Source organism: Heloderma suspectum, chromosome 1, assembly GCF_057233095.1.
Source record: "Heloderma suspectum isolate Gila_16-S chromosome 1, 16-S_ref, whole genome shotgun sequence".
Taxonomy (NCBI): domain Eukaryota; kingdom Metazoa; phylum Chordata; class Lepidosauria; order Squamata; family Helodermatidae; genus Heloderma; species Heloderma suspectum.
This window is the reverse complement of record NC_139458.1, coordinates 297065153-297079873: the sequence shown is the minus strand read 5'-3', so window position 1 is coordinate 297079873 and position 14721 is coordinate 297065153. Positions and strand designations below refer to the sequence as shown.

Here is a 14721-nt window from a genome sequence, read left to right as displayed (position 1 = left end):
GGATATAGATTAACCAATTGGTAATCAAATACTGATTAAAAACCTTTTGATGGACTGAGAACATAGGAGCAGCTGTTCTGGATCAAGCCAAAAGCTTATCTAGTCCAGCATTCTGTTCCTACAGTCACCAACCAGATGCCTGTGGGAAGCCCACATGAGGGCAATAGCACCCTCCCACTTGTGTTTCCCAGCAACTGGTATTCAGAGGCATATTGTCTCAGATACTGAGGGTAATATATATTCATCATGACTGGTAGCAATTGATAGCCTTATCTTCCTCTAATCAAGTTGCAGTGTTTTGTTTTTAAGTTGAGAACATAGGAAGCTGCCTCATACCGCGTCAAACTACTGCTCCATCTAGTCCAGTAATGTCACTGACTGGTAGTGGCTCTCCAAGGTTTCAGGCAGGACTTTTTCCTAGCCCTACCTGAAGACTGAACTTGGGATCTACCACATGCAAAGCAGGTGCTCTACCACAGTTGATATAAGCTGATTATTACAAGTTGTTATAATAACTGAAAGGCAGGCAACATCTCAGAAGAGGCATTCCTCTTCTCTCTTACACGTACACAGGAAGGAATGCTTTTTCAAAGATGGCGTCTGCTACAACACATGCACACACCTCCTCTGTAATAATAAGTGTGTCTGTCAGTGCCCTGGCTTCAAGGCCGTGAAACCCAGATACCTGAAATTTGGCATGCGTACTAAGGGGACCCTAGGGTTGTGCAGCTAAAAGTTATTTGGTTTTAAAAATGCATTAATTAGAATTAATTTAAATTTGTTCATGTTACCTAGGGAGGTGGTGAGCTCTCCCACACTGGAGGCATTCAAGACGAGGCTGGACAGCCATCTGTCAGGGATGCTCTGACTTGGATTCCTGCACTGAGCAGGGGGTTGGACTCCATGGCCTTGTAGGCCCCTTCCAACCCCACTATTCTATTATTCTATGTGGATGAAGCCTGCAGTAAAATTCTCAGTCACTAGAGGCAGACTTCCCTAGCCAGTGCATATGCCGTCAATGCAGTTTGAAGCCAGGTGAAATTAGTAGGCCGGGGCACAGAGTTACACACCTGCCCCCCTCAGAGGAATGGAGTAGACTGACTCCTCCCTCAGGAGGCTATAGAGGTGCAGCATGGCAGGGGCCATGCCCAGGGGTGCCAGGGGTCATGGCTTCGCTCAATCAGGGCAGACAAAATGTTTCCAACTCTGACAGCTGTGTAAACTTGCTTGAAGGCTTCACTGTATCGAAGTAAGTGTTATTTCAATCTGTGCGAAGCTGGGTCTATTCGCTAGTCGAAAAATAAAGAGAATACTTTTGTTCCTTTTCAGAACTAGTATTTCATTCACGTACAAATGTATGCATATTTAATTAGGTAAAATTCACAGGGCAGTATCCAATGGGGTGCTTACACCCCCACAAATTCTGTTCCGCCCCGCTGGTTCTGTTGTGCAAGTGGGACCCATCACTTACACAAGGCAGATTTAGCGCTTCCTAGGGGAAGCCCTGAAACAAGCGTAGCAAGTTGGTGAAGTTTCCTTATGCGAGTTCCATAAACCTGCCTCCTTCCATAAATGAGCATTTTCGCTAAGCATTTCGCTTTTGGAAGCACTAAGTCATTGTTGCGCAAGCGGTGGGGGCTGCTGGGCAGCAGGTAGGGCAGAAGAGAATCTGTGGGGATGGAAGTGCCCTGTTGGCTTCTGCCCAGACAGTTAATAGACTATGATTTGGATGACAACCTTAATTAAAAAACTGGCCTGAGGAAGAATGATTGAGGCAACATATTAAGTGCTTTGATCACTTGGAAAAAGTGCTACATTATTATTATACGTTACGCAGACTAAATATTTTGTGTTTTGTTTCTGTTTAATCAATAATGAAAGTTCATTTGAATTCTACAGGAGTAAGACTGGACTTTGAATGTTCAGTCAGCAGGAAAATACGAGAATGGATTCCTAACATCCCCTGAAAATGTTAGCATAGTACAACTTGGACAGGACTTTCAGGAACAGGAGATGTCCAGTGAGAGATGCAGCCCCTTTGTGAAATGAAAGATAATGAGATCATTAGATTTCAACAGCTGAAGTATGAAACAGAGGCTGCCATTCTTTACCCACTTACCTTGGAGTAAGTCCCATTGAACACAGTGGGGCTGATGTGAATAGTCATGTACAGGATTGCACTGTAAGGGAAGGTAGCAGCTTTCTCTTGCTTTGTCTGATTTGTAAGAAATTTTAGTTGAGAGGAATAACTCTGTCCTCCTTGCCAGGAAAAGATCGAACAACATGAAACCGGTTATTGTGGTTCATGGTGGAGCTGGTCGCATCTTTAAGGAGCGGGAAGATGGAAGTCGTTCCGGTGTCACCAGAGCAGCACTGAAAGGTTACAGTATTCTTAAACAAGGAGGGAGTGCATTAGATGCTGTTGAAGAAGCTGTGATAGTAATGGAAAATGATCCACATTTTAATGCAGGTAATTGCTCTGAGTTTGCAATTTTAGTCTCAAGAAATGGAAACCAGATAGACAGACAGATAGATAGCAGCCACCTTTTTTTTTTTTAACTGACCATGTCCTGTATTTTTAACAGTAGCCTAATGTGCAAGAATTTAGCAGGTGAAATTTCCTTCCCATTGCTTCATTTCCTTGCCAGGAAGTGCTTCACCTGCTAACTTCCTGCAAGTCTGGCTGCCATGAAAGGCACAGAAGCAGTGCTGGTAAAAAAGATGGCAACCCTAAAAAGAATATTTAAGGTAATTGACACAAAGGCCAATATATCCATAGAGGTCCTTTTCTGTGTGAGCTGGGATAAGAAACTTCATATCACCTGGCTGTATTATGGACAGCTATGGATACTAGCTAAATTGGTGATCTCCTTGCCATAGTTGGCAATTAAAGCAACTGGCTTATACCATCTGTGCTGGTGCTTCCTGTCAGAACCAGCACAAGCTCCCTTTCCTTACCTTCAAAACCCTCCATGGCCTTGCCTCTCCTTACCTCTCTGCTTTTATATCCTAATACATCCTGCCTGTGATTTTTCCCTCCTCCATCCCTGCCATCTGAAAGTCTCTTGCTCCCTTAGAAGACTCTGCCCTTTCTCTGCTGCTGTCCCATATGCTTGGAACTGCCTGCCAGAACACCAGCATGGTACCACTTCTCTTCCTTCCTTCCTTCCTTCCTTCCGTCCTTCAAATCTCCCCTCAAAGCCCACCTTTTCTATTAAGCTTTGGCCAAAAGCCCCTAGTCCTCATGCCTTACTGTCATTCAACCTGTAATTAAGCCTAAACATGAATAACTGAAAGAAGCAAATATTGTGTCCCTGTTTACCCTGCCACTCCTTACCTCCCCTTACTTAGTTGTTTCCCCGTGTCAAATTTTGGACTGTAAACTCCTAAGGGCAGGACCTGTCCTCTTGTATTCTGTAAAGCACCATGCTCTTTCATGGTAGATATAAATAATAAAATGTTTGTGCCGCACAAGAGAGAACGGGGGAGGACTTTTTCATTGGTGATACCTGACTTTTTCATTGGGAATATGGAATTCCCTCCATAGGGTTGCTTGTTCGGCAACTATGTTATTATCTTTTAGGTACCAGGCTAAGGTATTTTAATTCTCTCTGGTTTTTAAATGAAATATATTGTTTAGCTCTGATGGAAAAGGAAGCTATAATTTAAACACTACAATGAAGTCATCCATTCCGCTGACTTAATTGGTTTTGAAGTTGTGGTGAATCTAGAGAGTGCTATTGCTTTTAATTGTGTGGATTTTGGGGTAGTATTTTAAATGTGTACATGTAATTTATTACAATGTCTTATTGTGAACTGTCCTGGGATATATTTCTATGAAAGGTAGTACACAAATACCTCATATAAACAAAAATAAACATCATTCGGGTCTAAGGGAAAGTAGGCAGAGTGAAGTGGTCACCTCAGGCAGCTGATTGTGGGTGTCATGAAAGGGAAGCAAATTATTAGTTATTATTGTTGTGTTTTTACTGCTAAGGCACTTGTGGGGTTTTCTGCCTCAGGCGCCAAAATGTGGCTAACCTTCGGTACTGTGTACCTTGACTTGTGGGTTAGTGGGTACCCTTTGCTCCAACTTGGGCAGTAAAGGGCACTATCCTACTTGGCACCAGCGCTAACGTAAACTCCATTGCGCTAGCATAAGCTACCTCTAGTGCAATGCCAATAGCGTTTGCTGGCATGATGAGTTTCTCCAGGATAGGATACTGTCCAAAATGTCTTGGGCCAGCCATGTTTGAGAACCATAGCTAGATGGATTACGTCTGTGGCTCAGGGGTGCAACTGTGTCACACAAGTCAAAAGCAACTCCTCACCCCCGATTTCAGTGGGAGAGGGGAATGGATGCTAGTAACTGAAGAGCTGCTATTAAACCATTGCAAATCCCTGATAACTCAGATTCTCAGAAAGGTTATCATCTGTTGATGACAACTTTGACATTTAGCAAGCATATAAAATGTAGCGTTTGTATAAGCCTTTCTTTTTCCTTTCAAGAACCTTTCATTCTAAAATTAGCAAAGCTTTGTTTGAGAATATTTCCTCTTTGTTCAGATAATTCAGTATTTTGGTGCCTTGTTAGTAATGTACTTCACACAGCCGTGACGTGGATGCTTGAGAAGAGACTGTAAGTCTGTGGACCTGCAGTTGCAATAGCTGGGCAGCCAGCTTGTTAAAGTTTGGCTACACCTGATGTACATGGCATCTAGTTCTGTAATCACTTACATCTACATGTGTTAAGGCTCATTCAGTTCATCTGCTCTCCATGAACAGGAGAAAAGGAACTGGGTAAAAAGGAACCTGACTGGAGCTGCTGTTTTGAAACTTGCCATGTGGTGTTTGTCTTCATAAAGGACAAAGCAGTTTTACTGTAAGGCTGGCTGAATGTAATGTTGCCAGGAGAGCAGGAGGATGCTGGCAACATTAGCAGACTACAGAAGGGGTCAAAAATGGCTAAGCTGGTCAGGCCTTCACCCCACTTGCAGACAAGAGCCAGACGTATGATTAAGTTAAATGATGGTGGCAGATTTTTAGGTACCATTATTATTATTGTTATTATTATTATTATTTACATTTCTATACCGCCCCACAGCCAAAGCTCTCTAGGCAGTTTAAAACATTAAAATGCAATATACAAAGTTTAAAAGCACACAAATATACACAAGCAACATATAGCTAAAAACAACTTTGAACAGTCAGTCATCACTAAAGACACTGATTAAAACTCATCATATCCTGCCAAATGCCTGGGAAAAGAGATGGGTCTTAACCTGGTGCTAAAATGATAACAGTATTGGTGCTAAAATGATAACAGTGTTGGTGCTAAGTGGATCTCAGCGCAGAGCTCGGTCCATGGATGGAGGGCCACCACTGAGAAGGCCCTCTCCCTCATTGCCACCTTCTGAGCTTCCCTTGGAGGAGGCACCCAGAGAGGACCTTAGATGATAAACATAGAGTGTGGGTAGATTCATTTTGGGAGAGGTGTGATGTTAGGTATTGTGGTTCCAAGCTGTGTAGGGCTTTATAGGTTAAAACCAGCACCTTGCATTGAACTCAGAAGGATATAGGCAGCTAGCTAGGGCAAGCAGCAAATGCCAGTTATTTAACTTTTTTTCTTTTCTTTTTTAATGCAGGGGTTACCATGTAGAATTTCTACTTTAGGCACTGTAATGTCTTGGGCTGGCACTATTCTCCTTTGCATCCAGCCACCCTAAATCTGGCACACTTAAGTGGTACTGCATTTGAGGCTTAACATAAACCCTGCTCAGGCCTTCTTAATCTGTGTAGAATCAACACGTGAGGAGAAGGAGCACTCTAGCCCTGCCCTGCTTCTTGTGGGTTTCCATTGCTCTGTACTAGTGGGGGGCAAGGGTATGAAGAGGAGCACCTCCTGTATCCATGGAGGCTCTCCACATGAGCCAGGATGGTGATTTTCACAGGAGGCACTCCTCTTCAAACTGTTGCCCTACACAAGCTGAGGGCAACGGAAACGCATGAAGAAGGGGGTGGGGCTGGCCCTCCTTTTCCTCATGTGTTGATTCTACACAGATTAAGAATGCCAGAACAGGGCTTTAAGGAGCAATCCTATTCAGATAGGCAGCTGCCTCCAAACTCGGAGGCGACCACATATCCAATGCAGGCCAGGAGAAGCACAGAGGGAATCATGCCCTCCGCGCTCCTCTTGCCCTGCATTTTCAGCAAGACAGCCAATTGTGGCTGTCTAGCTGCGGGAGGCCTGACCGGGGAAGGGAGCGGGGAGGCTGCCTGATGACACATAGGATGTGTTGTACCGGCATTTCTGCCCTCCCCACCCCAGAACACCCCCCCAGACACGCCCCTTTTCGGCTGCTCCGCACTCCTCTTGTGAGCGCGGAGGACAGGGCTGTTTCACGCTGCCTCTGAGGCAGCGCAGAAGTGGGCGGAGGTCGGTTCCCGGAAAACCAGATATCCGATGGCCGTCTAGCCGCTGTCCAGCAGCCATAGGATTGCTCCCTCCATTATTGCTTTCAATACCTTAGTTGAGCTGCCTGCTTCTTGAATTTGCTGCCTTTTCGAATGCACACTTAGGGTGCTTCCAGATGAGGCTTTTATCCTACAATTGCCTTGCATCATTAACAGAATTTTACAGGGGGTCCAGATGTTGTTGTCTTCAATGTGTAGCCCTCCTGTGATTTCCCACTGCTCCTTCCATCTATTTTCTTACCAAAAAAAACCCATTAGGGGAAAAAAGATGGGATAGCTACATAATGCATGTTGATTGCTAGCACGAGGAGTCCTCCATCTGGAAGCATCTAAAGATGAGTTCCCTGGAACAATATAATCTCAATGAATACTTGTTTGATGCTCATAAATTTGAGTTTGAAATTACTAGGTTTGCCATTTGCCCAGAATAGAGAGGTTACATCACTTGCATGTTCCCAGACATTCTAACTATCAACTAACTACACCATAACTTAGTTTGAATTTATTAATTCAGGATTGATGAAAAGAATTTTTTTTAAGAGATTCAGAGTTTTTGTATTTATGAGGCTTCATTAGAGCTGGCTGTATTTCTTTGAGTGTTCTAATCTTTTTTATTTCAGCCCTTGTAGGAGTGAATCCCTGGTAGAGAGGTGACTGTGAAATCATGTTACCATGGTGTTGTAACCTGAATTGTCAGTGTCTCTACAATAGTTCATCCTTGTTTTTGATGGGGATATTTGATGTTGCTACCTCCTGTTAAAAAGGCAGGTAGCAGAGGAAAAAAACAAAACGCAGAAGAGAATGAGTGCTTACCAGTCCCACGTGCATACAAAACTATCTTAGTAAAAAAAAAAAAAGAGAGAGAGAGAGAGAGAGAGAGACCACACTGTTCTTTAGTGAAGAAAGAAAACACCTTTACTCACAAGTATTCTTGCACATAGAAATGCAGGCACAGCATAGGGTTTCAAGAGTGTTTGTTCAGTCCATTTCTTTGTATTGTGTAACACCAGCAGGAGCAAGAGAGCTAGACATGTTCTCCCAACAATGGTGGAAGGCAGAGAGAGAGGGGAGGAGCAGGAAACTGTAGGCTATAGAGATCCTAAGGCTCCCTATGCCTCCCATGCATTAACTAACTGCAACACTGCCCCCTTCCTGTAACTTGCAGATGAAGTTGCAGTTCCAACAGTTTTGTTTGAATCAAGTTTCTAGCCCACAGGATTGTTCAGGCTATGTTTGGTATTTGTAGGCTGTGTTTTTTAAGATTCAAAATGCCAGTGGGAGTGAATAAGTGAAGTTCTTGTGGTAAGAATACTAGTACAGCTTTTCATTAGTCCCCAGTTGCTTATCCATCTATCTATTCAATAGGTTTTCTGCTATACAAGGAGAAGAGATGTGTCAGGATTTGTGGCTGCATTTATAACTATTTCTGAAAGAATTTAGCATTTCAGAAGCTTTCATTTAAAGAGTACTAAAACACAAATTGACTTAAAAAACTTTACAAATAAAATTGACTAGTTTTGTGGTTGCATATTATTTCCTTTTCTGTTTGATTGTTAAGGTTGTGGCTCTGTGTTAAATGAGAAGGGTGAAGTGGAAATGGATGCCATTATCATGGATGGGAAAAATCTAGCCTCAGGAGCAGTATCTGCAGTGAAATGTATAGCTAACCCAATAAAGCTTGCTCGTCTCGTCATGGAAAAGGTATGTTGAATGTACACTGAACCAAAAGCATCATTTCCCTTTGGACTTTGACCCGTGTACCATGACTCCTGTGTCTTTGGCCTGGACTATGCAAGTAGCAGAATGAAGTGATAGAATGAATTGCAGTACTCAGGATTCAGGTGGGGATTACATTTTTGAATGCTTCTGTGTAAATAAAACCAGCACAACAAATGGCTGGGCTCAAGCCTTTCTCTCTGATGTAGCTTTCCATTGCGGGGTGTGTGCGTGTGTGTTTGTTTTTTGTTTTTGTTTTTTACATGGAGTATTAGAAATGGTATCCCTCAGTCTGAAGTGGTACAGTCCATTCTACCTCCTCATTCCCACCTCATTCTGCATATTTCCAGCATTTTCAATCCAAAGGAAGAGATCGTGATTGCTTTTTAGAGAAGGTGAGGCTGGAGACAGGGTTTGACAGAAGCTGGTGGTATGCCTAATCATCTCCTTGTTGATTTAACATTTAAGAGGGTTTTGTAGAGTTGTGTAGTGCTTTTGAAGCCTTTATTGTAAGAGAGGATACACTCATTTCATTCAAAATAAATGAGTATGTACATCATGGACAATGTACAGGCCTCTACAGGATGGGAAGAAAGTAGATCTCCACATTATTTGAACTTTAACTCCCAGGATTTCTGACCATTGGCTGTGCTGGCAGGGGCTTCTGGGAGTCGAAGTCCCAAACAACTGGAGATCTACCTTCTGCCCACCCCACCTTCAACCTTCTTAGATCTGGTTAACACTTACAGCAGACTTTTCATATTAGCTCACTAGTTCTAAAAAACACTGCCTCTATGAAAATTCTGCCTAGTTCTGAGCCCAGTAGCCCTTCTGTGCATTTGAGACTCTTGCAAAGTTGACCAATAATGTTTTTGGTCTAACTCCAGCCATAGAAGCAAGACCAGCCTTCTTTTCAGATGATTACATCCGTTTGCCTTTAACTAGCATTTAAAATATTTATTTATTGTTTTAATTTATATTCCACCTTTCTGCTCATTCACACAGCCAGGGCAGCTTACAACATGCAATCAAATAATATATCAAGTCAAAATCAAGTCTCCTCTAATAGTAAGAAAAGTAGCAGCAGATTAAAATTGCAGTATGTTGCTTCCTCAACATGGATCTGGCCACTCCATGCCTTAGAGCACAATCCTATGCATGTTTAGACAGAAGTCCTACAACTCCCAGCATTCCCCAGTCAGCTATGTTATAGGACTTCTTTCTGTCTAAACATACATAGGATTGTGCCCTTAATCACCATGTGTTCAGATTACTGTAACACTCTCTACCAGGGTGGTGTTTGGAAACTACAGCTAGTGCAAAAGGTGGTGGCCAGATTTTTGTCAGGAGTATGTTTTACAGACCACATAACAGCAGTCTTAAAACAGCTCACTGGTTTCCTTTTTTCTTTCTGAGCCCAGTTCAAGGTGCTGGTTCTGTTAAAACCCCAAATGGCTTGGGGCCAGGGTATCTGAGAGACTGCCTCCTCCCCTGTGAACCAGCCCAGGGCCTATGTTCATCATCTGAGACCCTGTTATATGTCCCACCTCCTAGACCAGTGAGGTTGCTGGAGATCCAAGACAGGGCCTTTTGTGTAGCAGCAGCAGTTGTGGAAGTCCCCAGGGTTGTTCTTCTCATTAACAAGGTTAGTTTCCTCATTATTGACCTTTAGATTGCTGGTACAAACTATACTGTTCTGCTAAGCTTTTAAGCAGACTGATGCTGCTCTTTGATTTTAGAAGGTTCCTCAGTTTTATTGCGATGTACATGTTTTACCAGTATTGTTTCAGTTTCAGTTTTTGTTTTGTTTAGAATCGTATTGTTTTTTATGATTTTATTGTACATCACCTCAAGCAGTCATTAAACAAAGTGGCAATTCAGAAATACCTTAAATAAATAAATGTTTCTGTACTATGTACAGGTCTGGTCATCGCACCTCAAAATTGTATTGTATTGTAGAGCTGGGAAAGGTGCAGCAAAGGGCAACCAGAATGATCAAAGGGGTGAAGCAACTCCCCTTTGAAGTTACGGCATTTGAGGATTTTTAGCTTAGAAAAAAGGCAAGTAAGGGAAGATGTGAACAGGGAGAAAATGAATAAGGAGAAAATGTATACTACTAGAACCCAGGGTCATCCAGTGAAGCTGACTAGTGGGAGATTCAGGGTAAATAAAAGGAAATACGTCTTCACACAGTGCATAATTAAACTATGGAATTTGCTACCATGAGATCTAGTGATGGCTTCAATAGACTATTTATTTATTTATTTATTTATTTATTTACAACATTTGTACACCACTCCACATCTAAACAGATTCCGGAGCGGTGAACAACAAGAGATAAAATGAACAAAAGATTAAAAAAAAGAAACATGATATTAAGATTATTCTTTTTTAAAAACAAACACAGAGTGCCCTTAAAACTGAGGCTGGTTAACCAAGGAAGCTTTCTTTCCTTGAAAAGAGCTGTTTTCAGGAGGTGCTGAAAACAACCCAGTGTTGGTGCCTGCCTGACCTCCAGAAGCAGGGAGTTCCATAGGACAGGAGCCACCATACCAAAGGCTCTTCTCCAGGTGGACTTCAGTCAGGCCATAGGTGGTGGAACCACCCGGAGCTTGCCCTCTGATCACCTCAGTGATTGGGAAGGTTGATAAGGGAGACAAATTAGGTGATTAGAGAAATTCATGGATAAGGCTATCAATGGCAACTAATCGTGATGGCTGTATATTACCTCTGATATCAGAGGCCATATGCCTCTTAATACCAGGAGAACATGAGTGAAAGGTGCTTTACATTCATGGCCTATTGTGGGCTTCCTAGTCAGGCATCTTGGTTGGCCACTGTGAGAACAGAATGCTGGACTAGATAGGCCTTTATTCTAATCCAGCATGGCTCTTCTTATTTCTATGCAGTTGAGCTCTACCCACGATGTCCCAAATTATGTTTTCTAACCCTTATAAGAACTTGGTCCAGCAAAGTGTTCTCCCCACCTGCCTTCAGGATAGTGAGGAACAGTTAGCTGCTTAGGCAAAAACAGCATAGGCGCAGACAAGCCAGCCACTTCTAATATAGCACTTGTGTAGAGATTACTTTATAACACTTATCTCATTCATCCTCACAGAAAACACTGGCGGTAGGTGATTTGCATCCATTCTACAACAGAGGGACAGGATTGAAAGGGAATGATGTACTAAGGATGCCACTGCATCCATGGGAGCTGGATATGAAGCCCAGTCTCCCATAGTCAATTCTAGCATTATCCCCTGGGCCACATGCTACTAATAACCCCCTTTAGACCTACAGGGCCATGCCTCCATTTTTGACTTCATTTTTCCATGATTTAATATAAGTAAATGTCTGGGTTCAAAAGCCATCCCTTCAGATTGCATGGCCTCTACCTCCAAGTCCTGTTCTGTAAATAGAACATTTTTGACTGATGGCAGTGAATGTGTGTGATAAAAGGCCTGATCTGCCCTCCTCAAGAACTTCTGGGTAGTTGAGGCCTTTTAAAAACCTGGCATGCCTGCCCAGGATATAATACTATGTTTCATATTTAATTCCAGCATCTCACTGTTCACTAAAGAGATCACATTATTTCTGTATTTATAGGACGCCTTTGAAATAAAAAATAATTACAAATACAAAATGCCAAAGTGGTGAGTTACACCATGGTTTCACTTTGCCCAACTAATAACAGACCTCATATTTGGATTTTTAAGGAGATTTTGAGTCTTTGAGTTCCTCCAGTTCTAACAATGTTCTATTTTGGCAAAACAACAGCAACACCTCCTTCATGCACTTAAATGATAGCCTTGTCGGAAGCATAAAAGTGATAGGGAGGCTTTGGCCTTTTCCTAATTAAAAAAAAAAAAATTGATTGTGCACCCTTGGCTTACTAGACTCTGGCTAGCTCAGTTCTGCCTTGAGAGAACTAGATCTGCTCTTTGGCAGTGAAGTGAAAATGAAGCTGTTGCCACTGAAAAGACACTGATTAGGCAGGCATTTAGCAAATACCATCGAAAGCCAGAGATTGACATATTGAGATGTATTCAATAAACCCCATGTCCATTAGAAATCTGAGATAATAAATGAAGTTGGTGGGGCAGGAGAGGGCGGTGGCTGGTTTGAATCACTAAGTTTCAAGATGATTTGCACTCCTGGTATAGCACCTGCATGCTATTGACTTTTATTAACTTTGTGCTTAAGAATGTGAACATGGCTCATTGTTTTCCTTTGAAACCATATGTTGACAAAGATAGAGAAGCTAATTCACACATGGTACATTTCTAAGCCATCAAGGCATCAGACAAGGATTTCCATACCTACGCATCAGTGTTCATGCAAAGTGTATGTGCACCTTATAAGCATGTATATTATATTTATTAGATTTGTATCCCACCTTTTGTCAAAGGAGCTCCAGATGGTGTTCGTCAGCCTTCTCCAGCCCAGGGCTGACCCACCCATTCAGCAGGGTGAATCCCCCACCTCAGGCAGTGGAGTGGGTGGAGTGACAAATTGCGCACTTCCCCCACTACTGGGAGGGCTCCCCAATGGCAGGTGCTCCTGAGAACCAGCTTCACTCATCCATCGCTGTGGCAAATTGCTGTGTTTTGAACTAACTGCAATTAGTTCAGAATACAGCAGCTAGATTGCTGACTGGGTCTGGATGTACAGGGTCTGGATGTACATTTCATGCACGTGCTGGGGATCAGCTTCTAAACCTTTAGCATCTTGGGACCAGGAACCTTCTCCTGCATGAACCAGCCTGGCTATTACAATCTTCCTCATAAGCCCTCTTGGTTCTCCTGCTATTGAAGCAAATGAGCTTTGCCTTTAACAGGGTTGCTGCCTCCCCCCACATATCCAAGTCTTCAACAAAAGCCCAACGCTGAGCAATATAGTAATTGAAGTTTTTCCTACTATGTGGCAAGAAAAGCTACATCTACTAGCTTTCTGTATGCTAGGATGCTATTAAAGACGCAGGAGCAGAAAAAGATAGCAAATTTACCCTTTAATACCAGGGTAGGGAACTTGTGGCCTTCCAAATGTTGTTGGACTACAACTCCCATCATCCCTGACTATTGGCCATGCTGGCTGGTGCTGATGCAAGTTGGGGTCCAACACCATCTGCCGCTCCCCCAGTTCCCCATTCCTTCTTTAATAGAAAAGTCAACTATCATTTTAAAGCAGTAATCCTAGATGTTTGGCTTCAGATAATGGTGAGTGTTATGGTGTCAAGTTACATAACAAGGTTGGTACCCTAACAGCTCGATGTAACAAAAGATTCAGCAAATGTAGGAATTGGCCCTTTATCATGATGTTTAAGATTACTGCTAGCAGAAAGTGGATATGTAAAATGCTTTTTGGCGCATGTAAACTCCCCCACCCAGACTTCCTGCTAAACCAGTAAATATTCCCCAGTTTTGAAGAGCACTTTCAGCTCAAAATGTGTTTACTTTGTATTGAATGTTAACTCAATAACGAACAGTTTCCTGTATTCACTTGACTTCTGTTATATTTGGATTTGTGCTTCTACCCTTCTTTGGTCATGACCCTAATCACTTGGTAAAATGGAGCTTCTTAGTTGGTATTAAAGGTAATCTTTCCTTCTCTGGTATTCATTGTGAAACTCTAGAGAACTGTATATTTATATAGTATCCAGGATGAAAGTTCATCCAGAACACCTTCCTTCACTGAGGTCTAATATGAGTCAAGTTTCTCATATTAGAAAATATGAAGCTGCCTTTTTCTATCCCATCTGTACCTTATGCTGCAGTTCTGTACTCACTTACCCATTGAACTCAATGGGACTTACTTCTGAATTGACACACATACGATTGCACTGGTCAGTGACACATAACTAACCAATGCAGATTTTTTAAAATTATGGTGCACAAGAAAGTGTCTTTATTTCAAATGTGGCTTTTTAAAATATTACCAGGAACCTCTCTAAAGGCATATATCTACACTACAGACTTAACCCGCTACTTTATTGAGGTTTCTATTCCCGGATTCTTTGCAGGATTAATATCAGGTCTGTGTTTTTACAGGTGTTTTTTTCCTGGAGGGGGGGTTCTTCCTCTTCCTTTCCTTATGTTCCATTACTCAAGAACTAGGTGGTGCTGTGGTATAGCAGAATTGCGGAAATACACTAGGCTTTATTCTGCCATTCATACACATTACCAGACTTTCCTCCTTAGAACACCCCCCCCCCATTAAAATGGTTGCAAAGTTCAGGAGAGGCCCTGGAGGTTGACGACATCATGTAAAGGACCCGCAAACTACCTTTAAGTGAGGAATCATGAGCGCACAACAGATGCCTTGTGTAGAAAGGCTCTAACATGCTCAGAGCATTTTAGCCTTTTGGACCATAGTGAATATAAGCCTATCCTATAGGAATATCCTGATAGGAACTCATTCTCCCAAGTGTGGATTGTTATGTAGCATCATAATGGCATCATCCACACACAAGAGGGAGGTATCAACAGTTTCCCCCAAGGTTTGTAGAAGTACAAAAAGTGTTAGAGTGGCTCT

General features: G+C 42.4%; 1 protein-coding gene across 5 annotated transcripts in view; it reads left to right on the top strand.

Moving 5' to 3' along the window:
• Positions 1-14721, top strand: part of ASRGL1 (asparaginase and isoaspartyl peptidase 1) — a 33434-nt gene that overhangs the window by 1698 nt on the left and 17015 nt on the right. For 2 of the 5 annotated variants that reach the window (XM_084826899.1, XM_084826898.1), the window contains exons 2-4: positions 1900-2125; positions 2268-2470; positions 8033-8175. In XM_084826899.1, coding sequence (XP_084683025.1) covers positions 2028-2125; positions 2268-2470; positions 8033-8175 — 444 coding nt within the window. In that variant the 5' untranslated portion in view covers positions 1900-2027. The remainder of the gene's footprint in view (positions 1-1899; positions 2126-2267; positions 2471-8032; positions 8176-14721) is intronic. The other 3 variants (XM_084826902.1, XM_084826900.1, XM_084826901.1) reach the window with 2 other exon arrangements.